Genomic DNA, 19,116 nt, shown 5'->3' with positions numbered 1-19,116 from the left:
AATTTGGAATTGAGAGGGTAAATTTAACTTATTCAAAACACTTTCATTAAGTACTTAATAAAATAAGAGTGTAATTGGAAAAATATATATATATATATATATAATACCTACCTAAAATCATATATTTTGGACCAAGCAAGTTTAAAAAAAAAAAAAAAATTAAAGAAGACAAACGGTTTCTAATGAAATTAAGCAAATTAAGAGATAAACGAGGGATTGGCCCCATAACGAAGAGAGAAACGAGGGAGCACTCAGTAACATTAAAGCACTGAGAGAATGCACAATAATTGATGACTAAATCACCATAATGTAATTTAAACATTCAAATGGAAACCAAAAAAAAAAATGATTAAATTCTCATATGGGTTATTGTCTGCATGGTAATAACTCTCAATTTAAGGGTTGAAATGGTGGAGGAGAAGCAGAGCCAAAGCTGGGAGGAAAAGAAATAATCCCAAAATATGGGCAACAAAAAAAAGAAAAAAAAAAAGGAATGTTCAAAACTTAGAAAGGATCATGAGAGAGGTGGAGATCTAAAGACCCTGATCAACGAGATAATCTCCCAGCCTCTCCACAACCATGTTGCACTGTCCAGGTGTCACAGGTTCCTCATACACCCCAAAAACTAGAGCTTGTCCAGTTTTCTTTATGGTGATGCCTCCAGATCCCTACCCCATCCAAAGCACACTGTTAACACTTGAATTAAGAAGAAGAAAATTGAACATCATTCATTAATAAGCATGATTGAACTTTACAAGAAAATCCTTCACTTGAAGGATTGTAAACCAAGCCCAAACTATGGGATGAAACAACGTAAAGGGTTGATTTGTTGTTGTATATACTTCAAGTGAAAGATTATCTTCTTGTACTGTTCACTCATAATCATCTTCATTTTCTTCTCTTTATTGCTTGTCTTCAATATGCTAACACACATAACTGAGTTCCCATTCAAGCATTTTACAGATAGACACAGTGTAGTTAGTGGATCCTTGTCCAGCACACTTGGAAAGTCTCCTTCATCCATCTTGATTAAGAAAAAAACATGCGTTTGTTGAGAGAAAAATTCGTTAAGATGCCGTAAGAGTCCATCCCAACTGTCCAATGGCAATTAAAAAAAAAAAAATACCGCAAATTACATGACCTGAATGCACCATGTCATTAATTTTGAGTTGCAAAAGGACGGTTGGAATAGGTTCTTATCAGCTTTTAGTGAATTCACATCTAACTAAAGTCAAATCTGCAATTGTTGCCATGCCACAATGTTTTCTGTGCTAAGTGAAATGACAACATTTTAAAAGATGCAGCAGATAATGAGGCACCTCAATGGCTTCAAATCAAAACAAATGCAAGAAATATCTAGGGCTAAAATATGTAAAATTTTCATTAATTTTGAGGCAGACGCACATAACTTCTCATCTATAGAAGTTTAAAACTAACTTCTCAATCCTTTTATTTTTTTTATCATAGACTTCCTTACTTTTATTTTTTAGTTATTTTACCAACAGAAGTGCTATGTCACATTAAGAAAAAACAAGTGGCAGCATATGTGGTACCTGAAGTAAGCCAATGCTAGTTTTATAAACATTTTATCCATATTTCTCAGCTATTGTTAGCTTCCATTGAATGCCACATAAGTTGCCACATACTTTTTCTTAAAATAACATGGTAACTTCTGTTAGCAAAACGATTAAGAAATAACATTAGGAGAGTCTGCGGTTAAAAAAAAAAATGACAAGGTTAAGACTAATTTTAAATTTTTAAAGATAAAAAGTTTTGTGTATCTATCTCAAAGTTTGGGGGAGTTTGGTATATTTTAACTAAATTTTTAAGACTAAATTAGATATGTCACACAAGGAATCCAAATCCAAAGATTTTACATGATAAAATGTTTAAAACAAAATCTCTTGGACTCACAACTTGCAGATTTTACTACTAAATTAATAGAGTGAGTAATTACCTTCTTCCCACGGATGACAGCTCCAGGCTCTCCCTGGATTACCATGTATTTGGTACCCCCAATGTGCAAGCCTTTGGGAGCAAGATAGCCTGGTTCCTCAAAATCTTTCTTCACATCTTCGATCTCGTGGGGCTTAAACTGGAAAGTCGAAAGTAATATTCAAAGAATATCAGATCTTGAAAAGTTCTATTGCCATTCAACCGAAGAAACTAATATACAACTTGAGAATTAAATAATCTTCTTGTTCAAGTCAAATTCGTACAACTTTCAGATACAAATACCTAGGTGCCAGACAGATAACAACTCTAGTAATAGCACGCACGAACAGAACAATTGGATTCATAAAAATAGGTCGTGAATATGGATTCATATTCCTTCATTCACAATACAAAAAACACACACACACACACACACACACACTGGAAATACATTACGTAACATAGTGCATAATGCATGGTCGTGTAGAATAAGAGATTATGAGTTCTTAGGAGCTAGGGAGTCAGAAGCGAGATATGTTTCAGGACTTCAACATGAAATTGGAGATTTGGGAAAAACAATTTTATCGGCATTTGCAGAATTTATAAGTTATAGACATTGTGACTCACTCTGATTCCGTGTAACACGAGACACAATCTAGTTCCTAAACAAATAAGAAGAGTAACCAATAGATCAAAGGAAGCCTCTAATAAACAAATATTCAGAAACAAAAAATCCTGAATAGAAGACGACGGAAACAAAAAAAACAACGCCAGTTTCAATAATCGGTGGGTTGAAGAACGGAAGCAGATTGGGAGGATTATGAGGAAGGACCTGAGGGAAAGAAGAGCTCTGAGCCCAGACGGAGCCGTCGAGGCCGATGATGGCGGCGGCGGCGAGGTGCTGGCCTTGGCCATCGATGTCGCACATCAAATGCTCATCAACGTAAGTCTGCCACGACATTTTTCTGATACGATTTTGATTGACACAGAGTGAAGACAGGATGATCAAACTGTTTCTTCGAATCGAAGCAAAGTGAGTTTCACGAATTGCATATATGAGAGAGCCTTTTCACCCCAAAACGTAAATAAATATAACAAACTATGAAGATGGCCGTCATTCACTGCCATCCTTGCCTTCTTTTTAGGAGACCGCTTCTACTCTATTTTCTTTCCCATCCTCATGTTCTTTCTCTTTTTCTTTGACCACATTTAACTCCTTATTTCTTTTATATTTCAACCTTATATCACTATCATCCATATCCAATTTCACTGTATTATTTTTCTTTTTAATAAAATATAACAAGCTTTCATCAAAAAAAAGTTATTTCCCACGAACAAACACCTTTCATTTAGATTTGCTTCATATGAATTAAATCCCACAATCATTTGCTTAAGAAATAAGCAAGCAATTGATTGCATGATTTACATTTCATCTATCTTTCAGGTTAACCATTACCTTGCTCTTTTCCTAGAGAAATTTTGTCAAGCCCTTATTAGTTGTCACAACCTAGAATTCATGTTCATCTTTGCCCTTTCACACTACATAAAGTACAGATGGATTCAGTAAAAATTTCTAGGGATGTTAGACTGAAAGTAAAGCTTGATTCATTTTATTTCATGAAAACCAAAATTTCTCAAAAACGAGGCACTTGGAAATAGATTACAATATAGTACAATTCTTGTCCATTGTGCGGGTTGCTGAGAACATACTGTCGAAAATCAATAAAATGCCTTTTTCTACGAGGTGAATCAAGCAAAAGTGAAGTACATGAAAATTTTTATGATTTCGACAAGAATGAGCAGTTGTAAATAAGCTAAGCTTAATACAGAAGATTTTTCTTTTAAAACCCTTTTCCACCTTCAAAATTCCGCCAGAAAACATCCTAAAGTCAAAGAAAATTACAAAGGGGCAGCCCCCAAACAAAGTTTGCTTGCAATGAATTCTCATGGTTCATGTACTGATCCTTCTCATTACCACTCCATTTGAAATATAAGGGCTTAGCAACCTGTGCAAGTGTTAGTCATGCCATCATCCAATCAGGACAGAAGCAAGAAACTTGAGAGGAGAAATTGGCTCCCTCTACTCACTGAGTCGGTAGGATCTTCCTCTGAAAGCCACCCCCGAGCTTCTCTCTGGCTGCGCTGGAGGATTTGTTGTTCCCGCGCCACGGTTCATTGGCTGGGCTCTTAACCCCCACTTTGCAACCAATTTATGTCTTTGAAATAATAGTTAAGAACACAACAAAACTAGCTTCAGCTATTGACCAATATGACGCCTTATGGGAGCTAAGGAATCAACAAAGGAGCACAAATAAAACAATCATTTAACATCTTCTAGTTACTTGTAAATAGGCCTTAACATTTGCAAAGAATAATCTAAGTAACTTGTGCATATGTAAGACCCACAGAACTATGGATGCTAAGACGCTGTCGTGTCAATTACCAAGAATTGAAATGTCTAAGTAATTCTAGGTACGACGAATATGAGTGTCAAATACAGGCAAGGCTCGCATTTTAGTGTTCTACCCTATTTCATCTGTTTTCAGTAATATTTTCGTGTTTTCCTTTCTTTTCTTTCCTTATTCCCAATTTTTATTTTGTTTTTTTTTTTTGTTTTTCTGTTTTTGGGGAGGAGGGATGGGCCACGATGTGCCTAATGATGGGTGATGGCTTCATGTCAGTATAAAATAGAAATATTTTAAATCACGATGTGCCTAGTGATAGCAACTGAACACCTTAAAAGAACAAAGGACAGCAAGGATACACCCATAATGGAGTCTTTAATATGTTCTTTCCACCAGCAAGGGGATGCAACACTGTCAAAAAGTAGTATAAATGCCCCGCAATGATACCTAGTAGATCTGGCACTAGGGGTGAACCAAATATGACATCCAAAGCAAGCATTGCCCACGGGAAATAGAAAGCCTGGAAGAAATAACATGGGTATCGTTCTTATTAAATTCTGCAGGATCTAACCTGGTTACATAACTGATGACAAATGAAAGAAAAACTACAATTTCTTCCGGCTGACATAAGACTGAACATACCTTAAGTGAGACAAGTCCGTATATGTTGATTTGGGCATTTGGAAATTCTCTACTCCAGACATAAAGAAGCATGAAAACAAGTGATATTCCCAAGAAAGGGGACCAAAAAATAGGGATGGCAGACAAGACCTATAATCAAGACGTGATGGCACAAGCAAACAGAACTGATATTAGCAGAAAAGTGTGAAACAGGACTAAATGGAATAACAACTAAAATGTCTTTTTTCACTAAAATTAATTTCCCTCTAATGTCCTTGTAATTTCTCTATTGACTTTCTCCATTGAAATATGGAAGCCGCACAGCAAGTTCAAACATTTATTTATTGGAACTTCCCCTTCCTAGAGAGAACTAGCATTTATCTCTCCTGGTCTCCAGTTACTGCCTGATGTAAATTGCAAACCATCTCTTACTGATCAATGACCACCTTCAGCAGATCAGCAACAAGTCTCCCTTGAATGTTCGATAGTTTATTCTATCATCCTTAATGCTTATAAACTACTTCAATGGATGTGATCCAACCTCTTATATGAAATATTCCTTACAACCTCATGCATATAAATCAATCATTTTATTATACCCAAATATGTTTTGAAATAACTAATTTCCTCCCTTATATGTTAGAATTTGTACGAGATAAGGAGCATAACTTTAAGTGCATAATTGATAGAATAGGAAAGAAGGGCCTAACGGAGGGGAAAAAAACCATGAAATGGAATCAGCCATAATTTACCCTCATCTTCTAGCTATTTTCAAACAACCAGAATGGGTAAAATGGCTTCTATAAAAACAAAACTGTAATTCATTTTGAAGGTAAAAAAATCACACGCATAAAGACACACACACACACACACACTAAACAAATTAACAACAGTATGTAAAATGTATATTGAGATGATCTTACACACCAATAGAGTAAAGGCTCCAAATATCATCATCCACAAGAAGTCAGCAGTTCGCCTGTCAAATGGTCCCTTCTCAAGTTGGACGCCATACCTTGCTCTGAAATTGCAAGAACAGATTATAAGAAATATAAGCTACCTCTTCTTAGCTTTCTCAATTTCTCTAATTTAATAGACTAGAAAACAGCATGTTAAGCATCTGATCTTGGAGTTACTTACATCATTAAGAGACGAATCCCAAAATTGATAGAGAATTTCCCAAGGAAAATGAAGTTTGTGAACAGCCTCCAGACCTACAAATAATGTGATATAGACAAGGTAATGTTGAATAGTTTGGCTGAAGTCACCAAATTAATTTTCTAACATTCTCAACTTTACAAATCAATCATTAGAATAAACTTAAGCTCAAGCGCAATCAAGTTATTTATTGGTAACATCAGAACAAGCTGATAGAATTTTAAGAAATAAAAACTTAGAATGAATACAAGGGTAGCATTAACATTACACATCTTCTTTTATTAAATATATATATATATATATATATCCCCTGGAACCCTGACCTGAAAGCGATAGAACACATCCTCGTACAGCAACGCAATATGTACTGGATTATATAATCCAAGTTGAAAAGCTGTAGTAGCCACCAGGCAAAGGGTGCCATAAGCCTTGCTTACAGGTGGAAGTGAGTGATAAAATCTGAAAGGAGATAAAAATTTGAAATATTTTACGGGTTTGACAAAGCTATGGAACCGACTATGTCATAAGCAAAAAATAAAAGATATCTAACAACCAAAGTGAACTACCAGTTATCAGCAATGCAGCAAGCTAGTAGCAGGGGGAGAATTGTCAAAGTCATGCGCTAAAAATTAATAGACTGTTACCACCTCGATGAAATTGATCAGGGAATTGGCTTAGTAACATCATGTTAAGTGTTAATGCAGTTAACATCGACTCAAATAATTCCAAATGAAGTTAGAGTATAGCAATTAGGATAGGATCAATATCCTCCTTGCTGACCAGTAGAATTGAAATAATCAATCAAACAAAGATTATTATATGAACCATGCCCAAATGGTTTACACACAGCGAATCCATGACTGTTCTTAAATGGAAAATTGCAGTAGAACAAGCCAAATTTTGAGACAAGAAAGGTCACATACTCAAATTACATTCTTGTGCACCAAGAAAAGCGCAATCCTTACTGGTGCACGCAGATAACTAACGGATAGCATAGTCTCATTTAGCTAATGCAACAGAAACGTCGAAGCAAGAAAGAACAAGAAAACAAACTCAGAGAGAGAGAGAGAGAGAGAGAAGAATATACTCAGCAGGAGAAGACATTTCCGCTTGAAGAAGCTAATTCGAGAGACTCAGTTTCAGATCCCCAACATAAAATTCTCAGATTCCTGGAAACGTTCAGACTTCAGACACCAAAAATGAACGAAAAGCTTCTGCAAAAATAAGTTAGCGTACTAGAATGTCCTCTAAGAAACAAATTGGTGAGGCTGAACGAGTTAGGGTGCATGACCCCGAAGACTCCTCTTCATTTTTTCGGGAAGACCCAGAAGATTCCATTCGGTGAAAGTTCGGGCGAGATCCGTTCCCACTTCCCGTGCACGCGGAAGCCCACTAATTGCCCAATGGGCCCAAATATATGGTCCTCAAATTATAACCATAATCACCTGTGAGCCGAAAAAACATGATGACTTTTCAGGCATTAACTTAAAAAATATATATAACGTTGAGTCCTTACAATTTTTTTTTATCATATATTTCTATATTTTTTTTGATATTTTAAATTTTTATATTTTTTTTAATATAGTAATAAAATGCGAGTAAAGTACCAGAATTAAAGTTTTGTTTTTTTCATTAATTTTGTCAAACCTTTCTTTGGTCAGAGTTTATTGACCTGGATGAAACGATGAGAAATCTGAGCGTATAAGTTTGGATGCTCTGAAATTTGAGATTAAAAAAAAACATTTTGACATTATTTTAAAAGCAAAATACTAGTTACTGAACTTCGTATCTAAAGTTTTATGGCTTTATATAAGAAAAGAGACATTTGGAAAAAAAAAAAAGAAAAGTAAAAATTGTCCCAATTTATCTGAAGTCATTAGAGTTTAACAGATATTTTATTTCAATTATAAGTTACATCATTCATGACTATACGAGTTGTTTCTGTTATCTTCTTTCATCTTTTAACTGTTTTATTGGATGTTATAATTTCTCATAATTTTGTGATTTATCCCACCACCATGGTAAATAACATGAGAATATAATTTGCAATTTTTTTACCTTCATTTGCATTGATTGCAGACATTACGTTCTTTTTTCCAACTTATAGATTCTGTAATTTTAATACAAAATTTAGCAAATAACCCATATTATTCATAACATATAAAATTATGTAATTTATTGTAAATTTTATATTTTATAATAATAATAATGGCTTGTATGGTTTTAGCTATTTATTGTCTTGTACAATAAGCATCCATGGATCTAACCATTGATTAAAACAAATAAGGTTTGGCCAAAGGAAGATTAAAACAAATAAGGATACTTAATTATTTGAGTTTTTTTTTTAATTTTACATTAGGTTTTATTTCAAGTTCTTTGATTTTATATAGTATCATTTCAGTCTTTTAATCTTAATACTCTTAGTTTTATCAACAAAGATTGATGATATTGAACTTTTAAATATAACAAAATAATTGACACAAAAAAAATATCATTTGAAAATAACGATATTACAATTAGAAAACTGAAAAAAATACTATAAATAAAAAAAAAATTAAAACTTCATGTAAAGGTGATTAAAAGTACAATTTTACCAAGTATTTGTAAACATCTTTTCACCACCTTCACGTTTCCTCTCATGATATATACTACTGAGCCTCTAATAGGATACGGATATATGCTAATCGTCCCTCAACAACCACCTGAATATCGCTCAAACATAAACTATGGGAAGGTGAGAATAATGAGATCAGAATTAATCTGAGCCAAATAATCTATATTCATTCGAACAAGATATAATATCTTTTTGCAAATATAAATCAAGGGGAAGGCGGAATTATCGTCAATGAAGCACAATCAAGAGGCTTTGGTATGGGGATTCTCAGACAACTAAGGCTACCACCTGGGATCAAAGAACATTCTGGTTGAGGTCTTTGCATGTCCCTCCCAGGAATACAATTGTCGGAGAAATCAAAACCCACATTCCGAATCAAAAGCCTCGAACATTCCTGACTCAACCGATTAAAGAAATTGTACGCCACAGTAAGATTCACTAAACTCCTCAACGAGCATATCACATCTGACAGTTCCCCAGAAAGCTGATTATGAGCCAAGTTAAGCACTTCTATGTCTTGCAAGCAAGAAAGAGTTTCTGGCAAATGACCCACCAATGAATTAAAGCTCGCATCAAGAACTTGCACGTCTCTGAACAATCCCATTCCTTGAGGAATACAACCTGTTAACTGGTTATTCAAGAATAGAATCTCCTTCAGCTTAGAATTATAACCACGCACCAACCCTAAACTAGTTATTGGGATGTTTCCAGTGAACTTGTTGTTAGCTAGGTTGATCACAGAAGCTGAGGAACTAGCCAGATTCTGTGGGATTTCGCCTTGGAACTGATTGTTGTTGACAAGTATTGCATCAAGATTTTTACTAAAGAGTTGATCCGGGAGGGGTCCAGAGAAAGAATTGAATCTGAGGTCCAAGTAGATAAGACTTGGCATGTTTAAGATAACTGAGGGAAAATCACCTGAAAACTGGTTGTTGCTTAGGTCTAATTCTTCAAGAGATGAAAGGTCTTGGAATGTTTCAGGAAGTGTACCAGTGAATCTATTGGTATTGAGGTGAAAAAGAGATAGATCAGTGAGTAAATATAGGTCGTTGACTAGAGTTCCTTCAATATTTCCATGGTTGAGATCTATTCCTGTAACAGCAGGACCACCTGATGACGAATCTGATGAACAAAACACTCCTTTATAAGAACAAACGTTAGAGCCTACCCAAGTATCAAGAATCCTCAATGGGTCATCAGTAATCGCTGATTTCCATGCTTGGAGACTTTTGTAAGCTACGCCCATCTTTGACAATGATGGTCCAGACGGCTCTGGTGGGCTATTTGCTCCACCACCTCCTCCACCGCGGCCGCCACCATTTCCGATACCAATACCGACACCGACACCGACACCGACACCGACATTAAGAGAAGCTTTTGCTGGTGCTAAATGGAGGACAAGGAAGAGAAAAGACAGAACAACGGTCTTCTCCATTTAATTTTGAGGAGAAGATAGATAAGAAGATGGTGATATATATGAGGTCATGTCTTTGAGGTTGTCCATATAAAGATTCTAGTGAGAGAGAGAGAGGGGGAGAGAGAGAGAGAGTGGCGGCGGTAGTGGGGCTGATTAGTTTTGAGCGTGGTTTCTTATCATGGTTTTTGATTCATGATTATTTTTCTTTTTGGGTTTTACGTAATGCGTTTGAAAAGCTATTATATTGCTCGGTACAGTTTTTGCTGTGCACTTTGTTGACTTCTGGTGTTGAAATGAAGTTCCCGTTCAGACATACCCAAACGAGATGATGTTTATTGAGTGTGTGTGTGTGTTCGGTCCAATTGCATCACGTTTTGTAGTTTGATTAGCTATTACAAGCTATCATTTCTTCAAGCATAGCGGTTTCTAAATTGGATGATCTGGTCATTAGCTGCAGAAATAACTTAATCATATATCATGTAATTCATGCATAGAGGACAATTTTTTTTTTGGGGGGGGGGGGGAGAGAGAAAGGTACAGAAACAATATGGGTAGAGTATGATTGCAAGCATTATTATTGCTTCATGGGTATAAACATTATCATTATGCGCATATAATTTGGTCCTATAGACATTCTTTAACTTGACGACTAATACCATTGATGAGTATTATTATTGACAGTATTAATTGGCCCTTTTTAGGATATGGATGGACCAGTCAGAAACATTATTCAAACTTAAATTGGAGGCAAAGACATATAGCAGTATATATATAGTTGAAATATTATTTGTAGAATCAACTAAAGATAATAACTCTGTACCAATGTATAAATTTTTTTTGGAAAATATTTGATATTTCATAATATAAGTCACTCTAAAAAAAATAAGGTTTCATTTAGGGTTAAGGGTCATTTTTATTTTATGAACTTTATCCTTAAGGTTTGTGGATTCCCTGAACTTGATTTTGAGTTATTTGTATCCCTAAAAGTTCAAGATGTGTTGTTTTGTCACCTCACTATTAACAAGCCATAACATTTGTTTCTAGTGGAGTGGGTCCAACCATTTATTATTATTTTTTATAATAAAATATTTGATTAAATGTCACTTTTGCCTTTGAATATTTCCCTTAGAGTCCGCCGGTATCATAAACTTTTACTTTAGAATTTATAGGTATTTTGAAATAAAGTTAATAATTTGGGTAAGTTAACCTTATTCAAATTTGACTTAATTCAAGTCAAGTTTATTTGGATTAGGTTTAAAATATTCTACCCCTTTAAAAAAAGCTCATATTGTCAAGCTTCACTCTAATTTTCTTTTTTCAAGTTGGACCATTGGGCTTAGCATGAATTACTAGCATTACATACATACAGAGTTGGTGGTCAAGCTTATTCGTGGTGGGTTCAATTTAGGCCGGTTTATTCGGATCAATTTAAATTAATTTATCCTTTAAAAAAGTTTATATAGCCAATCTTAACCCTAACTCTTTTCGGGTTGGCCCAAATTACTTGCTCTTATCTGAACTTGGAGACACAAGTAACACTTAATCCAATATTTTATTATAAAAAATATAAAAATTGGTGGGTCTCACTCCAACAACAAACAAACATTATGGCGTGCTAATGGTGTGGTGATAAGGCAACACGTTTCAAAAGTTCAAAGACACAAATGACCTAATGTCAAGTTCAGAGTACTGACAAATCCTAAAAGAAAGTCCAGGAATAAAAGTGACTCTTAACCTTTCATTAATGATATTTTCTATCTCTTTAATATTATTTCACAAATAAAATGTTAAGTGAAGAGCATTTTTTGAAATTTATATTCTTATTTTGAAAAAAATATATTATAAAGTATATTTAATAAACTTTATTAGTATTTGTAATTTTATTTAAAAATATTTTATAAATCAGAACAAAGAAAGTATTCATCAACGACGCACCTTGCATTGTCTGGTCATTAAAAAAATGTTCATTTCTTGATGCGTGCGGTTTGAGTTTGGAACATATCTCCATCGCACTAATCGTTCATCTGACCAACAATATTGAAAAAGAAGAAGCAATTTTATTCAATGTCGCAGGAGCAAAAGTCAGTGAGAGATGCAATATTGTTCAATTCTTACCTATCATGCTGGCGAAATGGTCCACAAATCAATGATTAGAATTTTGAGGCGTGGATTGCCATGGAAAGCAACTAGCTTCCAAGTTTCATGGCTATTTATAAATTCAATCTCCACCGACAACATTCTTTTTTTTTTTAAAAAAAATATTAATCATTTGGTATTTATATTTTTGACTCAGTTATAATTCATTTTTTGAATTTTAACTTATTGTAGTTCAGTCTTTATAGTTTTAACTTGATTATAATTCACTTTTTAAATTTTTCTCTTTAATTTAGTCTTTATAATTTTAACCCTTTAAAATTATTATTCCTTGTATTTTTTAAAAAAAAACTATAAAGATTAAAACTATTTAAAAATTTTAATGTTTAAAATATTTATAAAGATTAGAAGAGTTTAGTAGTTTAAAATATTAGTCTTAAGTTTTAAAATAATTTTTATATTTTATATTTTAAAACATAAAGATCAATATAATAATTAAAATTAAACTATAAGAACTGAGTTGTAAGAGTCAAAGTTTTTTACTGAGTTACAATCAAATTAAAACTATAGGGACTATATTATATTGAGTTAAAATTTTGAGACTGAGTTATAACTGAATTAAAGTAATAAGAACCAAATAATTAATTTTTTCTTTTTTTTAATACAATTACTTGATAATATTTGGTAAGATTGAAAGAAATTTGAGTATTGTCCAGTGTGATTAGTACAAATCTCTTAATATAATTTTTTATTTATGAGGTTTTAAATATCAACTTTACTTTAAAAAGAATTAAGTTTTCCCCATTCAACTCAACTATTGTTAGGATGAAACGTTATAATATTTAAGAGGAGAAGTAAATTAATTGTTATTTATTCATGAAAAATTTGAGTTTTCTTAAAAGAGAAATAAAGATAGACAACTAGGGAAGTAAATTTCCAAATAAAGGACCCATAACTTCTAATGCTCGACTGTTTTATAATATTTCTTGAAAATACCTTTAACTCCTTAGATCTATCTTCCAAACACAACCTTAGTGTAAAATGAAAATGGTATTAATATCTTCAATATTTAAAATAATAAATATTATATTTACTTTTAAAAATAATATCAACTTCCTGAAAAATGAAAAGTTAAGGAGAAAAATCATGTATGAACTCCCTCAGACCAGCAAGTGTAATTAAAACAAGCCACTCCTCTCTCTTGTTTAATTCCAATTCTATATATAGTGAAAAAAATTTCTGATTTCATTTTGGTGGCTAAAATCCCCCCCCAAAGCTTTAGTGTTTATGTGTTATGAATATAACTGCTTAATTTGGATGGGGAAAAGTTAAAAGAAAATAAGAAAGTGAAAAAATTAAGAAGAGAAATTTTTTAAAATAATTTTTTTATTCTTAAGAAATTTCTCTTATAGTTTTTTTTTTCTTTCTTATTTTTCTTCCTATTTAACCACAGGGTTATAGTGCTATGGACCAATTCCCGCACACACAAAAGAAGAGAGAGCACTAAGATAATGTGCGTTCACAAGTTAAAGAAAGTGTGATGAAAACAAATTGCACAACTAGCACTTGAGGCTTGCGAATCTTACTACATTATTTTAAAAACATACTGATTTGGGGGGAGTTCTCTCCGCTTATTGCACTCAAGAGATTCATTGAATCTCATTAAGGTCTAATTTTGAGGAAAAATAAAGCCTCATTTGATTGGGAAAAAAATTTCTATATCCAAATATGAATGTTTGAATGGGGATGTAATTTTCTTTTAAGGACAATGAAACTTTCAGTTTTTAAGGATAATTAAATTTTTAGTTTCTTAAATTTGGCTCAATTATAGGTTTTATTTCTCAATTTTAATTTTTATTAATTTGGCCCCTTATGTTTTATTAAAATATTATATGAGTCCTTTAAGTTTTAAAATATAAATTAACTTTTAAAATAATCTAATGTGTAAAGAGTATATTGATAACTTAACATGTATATGTAGCTAAATGAGAATAAATTAACTCTTAAATCAATTTATTTTTCATCAATATAATCTCTTGCATTGTATTTTCTTTTCTTTTTTTATTTATTTACATGGCTTCTATCAATATTCCGTATGCATGTCAACAAATTTTAACAGTCTCACTTTTTTTTTTTAAAAAAATAAGAACCAAATCAATAATGTGTGAATGTGTGTTATGCTATCCTAGTTAGGTTATACTATTGATAATGACTATGTGTTTTTCCCTTTTTACTGCGTGGTAATGATACATAATTCTAGACTATTTCATCTATGATTGGGTGGTAGAAGAGTGTGACTAGTTGTCAGCCCACTTTACTAAACAATTATCTTTTGACCCGACAATAATGAAAGGTGTTGAGTCCAGAACACTACATTAAATTGGGGTCTAATAGACTTCAAAAGTTGTAGGCCTAATAAAGCTTAAATCTTAAACTACACACACACATAGCAGAAGGCAAAAGAAAGCATTGTAAATTACTAAACTAGGGTATAGTTGTAATGATTTTTGTCACTAAGCCACTCTAAACTCTACCAATTATACAACCCTTACAAATAAGGATTAACCATGGCTAAGGTGAATAAAATCCAAGTTCATAAAACTATTTACTTTTTCTTTTATTTTTATTTTTTTAAGTATAGGTTTCGAGTTTGCAAGTATTAAAGAGATAAGCATGAAAAATCCATATGGATTAGGTAACACCAGGGGACACATAGTGTAGCCAATTTAGGGGACTATTCCATGAAAAATTTAGGCAGTTTAGCAATTCCTTAGTGCTCGAAAGGTGCAAATAGGAGTCAACGACACCTCTAGCGTCAGTAAAGGGGGAATTCACCTATGGAAGGTTGGGTGAGGACTAATTTCTTAGGAAATAGTTAGAGTCACCTATGAATTCAGTTAGGGATGTATGGAGGATGGACTTAAGATGGTCATATGTGTGTGAACAATAATTGGTAAAATTGGTTATGTATATGCTATTTGCACACTTTAGAATTTGAGAAAGATAAGGTATTATTACTTGTTTACAGTTATTTTATTTAATAGATAGTTTTGGCTAAGAGAAAATAGGATAGAATCGAAAGTTAAGACAATACAAGATTTACTCGATAAGTAACAAGTTGAAAACATCATCCTTGCTCTCAAAATTTGTTGCCCTAACTCTCCTTCCCCTCTTCACCTCTCTCTCACGTCTATTTTCCTCTTTTTCCTTCTAGCCTTATGAGCTGAGCCACAAACTTAAACCTAAAATTCTATGCCATGCACCACGATGCATCTTGCACTAGCTGTGGCTAGTGGCACAATGAGGAAACTCCTCACCGCGCTCACACACTTTGCTTCACAGCATCATTCTTTCACTTTAAATTGTTCATATAACATCTTAAAGAGTCAAAATAACATTTCATCTTCCTAAATCCTAATCTTTACATTAAATCACTAATTCATTCCTTAATTAGCATTAATGCAAGGATTGAAAATTTAGGATGTTATATTACAAGTGGTTTTACAAGTGCTCGAATTGAACTTGTGAGATTCTTGTAAAGGAGAGTAATATAAACATTAATTTTGAAATTGTATTGTGGCTTCACAAGTACCTATATTGAACTTGTGATTATAGTGGAAAATATTAAGAGGTTCTTGGGGATTGGACATAGGCTGAGTGGATTGGGTTGAACTAAGATAAATTCCCTGTATATTTCTATTTGTCTCTCTTATCTTCATTAACTATATTTATCCTATCATCATTCATATTTCAAGTTTATGTGGTTAAGAGCTTTTGGTGAAAATCAGAAGACAACCAATTCACCCTCTTTTAAGTGACTAGCATATCTTACATCTACATGATTATGATTGGTCATATATGTATATAATGCCATTTGTTGGATCATGTGTTTTGATAATTACAAAACTAAAAAAAGAGGTATTTATTATGTTTGTAGATATAAAGAATCATAGATCAAGACAAAACCTCAAGTGCATGAAGAATCAAGAGAAAAAGAAGACTCTTAGGATAAGTTATTTTAAATTCTCTTAGATTCAATGTGAAAACTGAGAGCTTAATCACTTTTTATAATCATTAAAAATGAATGTATATTAAGACTCATCTAAGTATGTTCAAGATTGCAAGTAATGTCTTTTTAGCATGTTAACATTTATCGTAGCTGATTATAGTGTGAGATGTAGAATCACACGTGATTTTGCAAGTTACTTATGAGAATTTGCAGGTTAAGCACACTGATTGATGAATCACATAAGAGTCAAGAAGTGATTCACCGGTGATTTATCACTTGTGTTATGTGATTCCCTAAGCCTTGCTTTTGTATGCAAAATCACACATGAAAGTCATTATTGTCCACGCAAGTTTTAGCAACTATGCTTCATTACATTTTGTCAAAATGCTATTTCACACGTGAGATTTGATAGTAGCCACGAGTGATTTGTCATTCATTACATAACCACATTTTGCTATATTGAGTCTTAGGTCATCTCAAGCTGAATTCACCTTTGTTAAAATGTATGATCCATGATTCACAGATCCATATCTCTTGATCATGTAAAATCTTGCTTGAGTCATGTGCAGTTCCATGCATGAAAATGAACCTAGACTAGCTTGTGTATTATTGTCTGATATTTCACGCGTGAATGAATATGTGATCCACACGTGATTTGTCATCCTGAATAAACTAAGTCTGGATGTGGTAATTTTATGCATGATAGCCTTTTAGTTTCACACGTGTTTTGTACACCAGTATTGGCTTTGGCATTCTACTAGTCATTTCACGCGTGAGAGCATAGTAGTTTAACGTGTGATTTGTCATACAAAATTGATGATGGTTTCTCATATGCAAAACCACACATGAGAGCAAAGAGGTTCCACATTAGTTTTGGCACATAGAACTAATGATGGTTTCACATATGTAAAACCACACGTGAGAGCTAAAGGTTCACTCACAAGTTTTAGCACACATAACTGAATGCATATTCATAAGTACAGAACCACATGTGTGAGCTCATGTAGTTCACACATGATTTGTCACATATGCATATATGGAACAAGCCAAGTGTAATTTCACGCATGATTCTGCTAGTCACTCACAAGAAATTGCACTAACGGATAAAATCACAATTTTAATGGTCTATCAACTACCAAAACTATATATGTGACTCATTTCAAGCCAGAAAGAGAACAAATGATCTTTAAGTGAACTAATCTTTATTTGAGCATTTGAAAAGCTTTCAAATTGTGCTTTAACATTTTACATTTATTCATTATTCTTGAAAAGAATTTTGAAAAAGCTCTCATAATTTTATAAGCTTTCAATTATAATTTCATCTATTCTTTAAGAGAGTTTTTTGTGAAAGTTTATTTTATTACTTAGAAATCTTGAAAAGGTATTTTTTCAAGTATTTATAACAACATGCTGGGTTATAGCAAGGTTTGTTGAGTAATTCAAAACAAGTTAAGTCTTGAGAGTTGTACTGTGGTAGCAAGCACCCATTGAAGCTTGTGAACTTAGTTGAAAATCTCAAGTGTGATCTTAAGGACTGGACGTAGGCCAAGTTTAGGGCTGAACCAGTATAAATCTTGAGTGTCTCATCTTCTTCCTTCACATTAAAGTTTTTTACTCTTTTTAATTTTTTTCAAAATTTTTTAAGCGTCACCTAATTCACCCCCTCTTAGGTGCCAACCTACCCTATCACAATTACCATTATTCAATTTCATTTAAAATCAATCTAACTTACAATTACAATTACAAGTGTGTTTATTCACACAGAGAAGCTAGGTGCTTTTATATTCTATTTCATGCTTGAACACTGAGAGTACTTATGCATGTTTTGTCACATAGAGAAGTTAGGTGCTTTTGTCTTTTAAAATACACTTGAACACATTATAGCCATATGTAACCCTCCCCTATATCTACTAGATATAAGAGAAGATTAATTAAATCATCACACTTAAATCACCACAGTAATCAAATACATTGGTTGAAAAGCTTAGACCAAAGACTCATTTTGTAAAATTATCAAAATCATAATACATATGAACAATACGTAGTGGGAACCCATAAGCACTCATAACCATCATTGCACGCGTTAAAACAAAGAAATCAGGTTAGAATATGGGCTATGGGCCATAGCATATGGCATAAAGCCACATACCTTAATCTCCTCTATGTCATGTGCTGTAATGTGAGACGCCATGTGCCGCGGCACATAAGTCCAAATTTTTTGCCGTCATTTGATGGCATAAATGACGAACTTTCGGCATGCACCATTGTTACATATAACGTCTGATTGGAGTGATTCAAGCGTCTACATAAAGCTTATGAGATAGGTTTAGATTTAATCTAATGGTCCAATTAAAATTTAGACTCTGGGGTGTAAAAAGTCACTTTTTCAAAGAATTTCACGCACCTAAGTGTTTAAATCGATCCATTTATCTCATTAGACCATACAAGGCCCTAAATCAAGTCCAAAAAGACCTGTTACACCTGATTGATTATAATATATAACATATACACGCATATATAACAAATTGGCCACTCAATGGCATATTTCCACATTTTAAAAATTTTCACAATTTGGCACAAGTTGGCTCACTTGGCCTTTTCTCACGACATATCACCACAAATTCAGTACTTTACACATTCACAATATATTCACTACTTAATCTTAGCCCCAATTTCTCATTTCATCATATATTCACACATATGGGCTAAGATTCTATAAAATCACTACAATTTCTACTAATCATAATTTAATCATGCATGCAACCCCTATAGCAACTCATTTACAAAACATTCATATCAAATTATTACATTACATAAACTCAAAGGGTCTCACAATTACGACACTACTATACTAGTTTAAACC

General features: G+C 33.1%; 3 protein-coding genes across 3 annotated transcripts; all 3 read right to left on the bottom strand.

Annotated features, from left to right (window-relative positions):
- Window positions 1–255: 255 nt before the first annotated feature.
- On the bottom strand, window positions 256–3,500 carry LOC129292821 (profilin-2). Its single transcript, XM_054930474.1, has 3 exons — window positions 2,768–3,500; window positions 1,958–2,095; window positions 256–668 (listed from the first exon to the last, which is right to left on the bottom strand). Exons 1-3 carry the CDS (start codon window positions 2,894–2,896, stop codon window positions 534–536), a joined length of 402 nt encoding a protein of 133 aa, XP_054786449.1. The 5' UTR covers window positions 2,897–3,500; the 3' UTR covers window positions 256–533.
- A 200-nt stretch (window positions 3,501–3,700) lies between these two features.
- On the bottom strand, window positions 3,701–7,412 carry LOC129292820 (derlin-1). Its single transcript, XM_054930473.1, has 7 exons — window positions 7,207–7,412; window positions 6,443–6,578; window positions 6,102–6,175; window positions 5,889–5,982; window positions 4,983–5,111; window positions 4,700–4,860; window positions 3,701–4,151 (listed from the first exon to the last, which is right to left on the bottom strand). The coding sequence occupies exons 1-7, from the start codon at window positions 7,221–7,223 to the stop codon at window positions 4,016–4,018; spliced, it is 747 nt and encodes a 248-aa protein (XP_054786448.1). The 5' UTR covers window positions 7,224–7,412; the 3' UTR covers window positions 3,701–4,015.
- A 1,442-nt stretch (window positions 7,413–8,854) lies between these two features.
- Window positions 8,855–10,265, bottom strand: LOC129292819 (leucine-rich repeat extensin-like protein 4). Its single transcript, XM_054930472.1, has one exon. It carries the CDS (start codon window positions 10,166–10,168, stop codon window positions 8,939–8,941), a length of 1,230 nt encoding a protein of 409 aa, XP_054786447.1. The 5' UTR covers window positions 10,169–10,265; the 3' UTR covers window positions 8,855–8,938.
- Window positions 10,266–19,116: the final 8,851 nt, after the last annotated feature.

Source organism: Prosopis cineraria, unplaced genomic scaffold, assembly GCF_029017545.1.
Source record: "Prosopis cineraria cultivar Desert tree isolate PC_DT_omini unplaced genomic scaffold, ASM2901754v1 PC14, whole genome shotgun sequence".
NCBI classification, from domain to species: Eukaryota; Viridiplantae; Streptophyta; class Magnoliopsida; order Fabales; family Fabaceae; genus Prosopis; species Prosopis cineraria.
Note: the sequence above shows the minus strand (reverse complement) of the source record. Positions and strands in the feature narration are given on the sequence as shown.